Source organism: Helianthus annuus, chromosome 10 (genome assembly GCF_002127325.2).
Source record: "Helianthus annuus cultivar XRQ/B chromosome 10, HanXRQr2.0-SUNRISE, whole genome shotgun sequence".
NCBI lineage: Eukaryota > Viridiplantae > Streptophyta > Magnoliopsida > Asterales > Asteraceae > Helianthus > Helianthus annuus.
The window spans coordinates 83,484,655-83,487,144 of record NC_035442.2 but is presented as its reverse complement, the minus strand read 5'-3'; the positions used below and the strand labels follow the sequence as shown (position 1 = coordinate 83,487,144).

Here is a 2,490-nt window from a genome sequence, read left to right as displayed (position 1 = left end):
TTTAGTTCACTTGGGTAAACAATTTTGAAACAATGTCACACAACGATGTTTTTCTAAAAGATATAAACCATACAAGTTTTTAACGAGTTTTTACAAGAAGTTTTACGAGTTGGTTTTCTAAAACAAATGTTTTTGGGTTAAGAATCATGGCTACGAGTTTTTATAAATTATAACCCACTTGATTTGAGTTGGTTAAATTATGTTGCAATACACTTTTCAAAACGAGGTTTGTATTTTGACTCTTGTAGTCTAATTAAGTACTGCAACATATAAACGAAGCCATGATTCTGATACTCTTATAAAACCTATGTACTCGCCAGCATTTCTTTGCTGACTTTGTTTTTACATATGTTTCAGGTGTTGTTGCTTGATGTGATCTCTAGGATGCATGCGTCACATAGGATCTGGACGAGGCCTTAGTGACATAATAATAGTGATAGACGATGTGAAACTTTTTTTTTTTGGGTAAAGGGTTACCCCGGTGATTCTATATATTCACAACCAAAAAACACACAAGTAGTGTAGAGAGCCTACACTAGTTCAAACATAGGACATGCCCTATGAAAGTGACAACCAGAAACAAAACAAACAAACGACAACCACCAAACGGACAACCACTAGGCTACCTACCTAGACTCAAACTTGGAACAAAATTACAAAAGAAAACTCAGCCGCCATCATCGTGCAATACTGAACCTTCAATATCCCAAGCCCTTAAAAGCCTACGAACATTTTCACACTTTTTCAACTTCGCTCCAATCAGCTTGTACCGCACTTGTTGAATAATAATTTCACTTAGAGATTCCGGGGGCCTCACCTGGTTCCTGAATAATCTAGCATTTCGCTCCTGCCAAATGTAGTAAGCCGTAGCCGCCACAATCAGCTTAGCGACATAAACAGACGCCAATTTTGAATTGGACCGATCAAGAAGCCAGTTAACAATGTCATCCCATTTAGCATGCACCGAACCCATACCCGCTTTTTTTCTAACCAGCACCCACACTTGCGTCGAGAAGTTGCATTCAAAAAACAGGTGACTATGAGAATCATGGTTAGCATAGCATAACAAACAGCACATCATATTCATATTTTTCCTACGCGAGAAATCCCAGCTCAATATCTTATCTTGAGTAAGCAGTTTCCTTCTCATGATAAGCCATAATAGAAAAGCATGTCGCGGGATACACTGACCAAACCACACAATACGGCACCAATCCACCTCCAGTCCTCCACAGCATGATACCGAACCGGCTCCCAAGCTCTAGACGACGAAAACACATGTTTGTGCTCTCCTTGACGCCACAAGACTTTATCAGACTTATTCAGCTGCAAAGACACACTATCAAGCTGAATAAGAACCGGGTACAAATCCCGCCATGCAACCGGCCAGCTCCAAGAATTATCGGAATAGACATCAGACACCTTTGACTCCATATTAAATCCCGCGTTAGCAATCATACGAGGAGAAAGATACTGATCCAGCGGCCCTAAGTCACTCCAATTATCGTGCCAAGCTGAGGTAGCCGAACCATTACCAATATCCAACCAAAAAAATTCCTCACAGTCGGCCGGAGCTCAAGAAGCTTTCTCCAAGACCAGCAACAGCTAGACGGAATTTTACAAGCCCAAAAACTCTTACCTCTCAACCTGTAAGAGTGAACCCACTCAACCCACACGGAATGACGCCTCGAAAGAATACTCCAAATATGAGTTGTCATCAGGGCTAAATTAACATCACTGATCCGACGAATACCTAACCCACCCTCAAACTTAGGAACACACACCGTTTTCCACGAAACTTTGGACCGGCCTTTTTGAAACGCACTATCATGAGACCATAGAAAATTCCGCATCAAAGCCTCCAGCTTTTGAATCACCCAGTTCGGCAAAATAAACACAGAAGACCAGTAAATGTGCATGGAAGATAAGACAGAAATTATAAGTTGCAATCTGCCTGCAAAAGACAGAAGCTTATTGCGCCAATGCAAAATACGTTTCTCAAGCTTCTCTACTAACAGAACACAATCTTTATGAAGCAACCGGGAAGAAATAAGGGGCACTCCCAAGTATTTCACAGGCAACGAACCCTCCTTAAAAGGCATAATATTCAGAATAGCAGATTTCACATAAGATGGCACATTCGAGAAAAAGACAGTACTTTTCTGAATACTAGGCAACAAACCCGACATTTTAGTAAACGAATCCAGAGCCTTCATAATACATCTAGCTGAAGCAATCTCACCCTTCGCGAAAATAAACAAATCATCCGCGAAACATAGGTTGATAATCTGTTGACGTTCGCATTTATTATGAAATTTAAACGAATTGTCAATCCTAACCGTATGCTGTAAGATGGCCGTAAGAACTTCCATGACGAGAGTAAATAAGTAAGGAGAGACCGGATCACCTTGCCTTAATCCCCTGCTACCCTTAAAGAAACCATGAACCTCGCCATTAACACACACCGAGTACGTTGTAGTGGAAACACAC

General features: G+C 41.0%; 1 protein-coding gene across 1 annotated transcript; it reads right to left on the bottom strand.

The window, feature by feature from the left end:
- Positions 1 to 667: 667 nt before the first annotated feature.
- LOC110881950 lies at positions 668 to 1,150 on the bottom strand. Its single transcript, XM_022130074.1, has one exon. The coding sequence runs from the start codon at positions 1,148 to 1,150 to the stop codon at positions 668 to 670; it is 483 nt and encodes a 160-aa protein (XP_021985766.1).
- Between the last annotated feature and the right edge of the window lie 1,340 nt (positions 1,151 to 2,490).

What these genes read in the sequence shown, in the direction of transcription:
- LOC110881950 (XM_022130074.1), bottom strand. Translation starts at nt 1,150, where the DNA reads ATGAGAAGGAAACTGCTTACTCAAGATAAGATATTGAGCTGGGATTTC.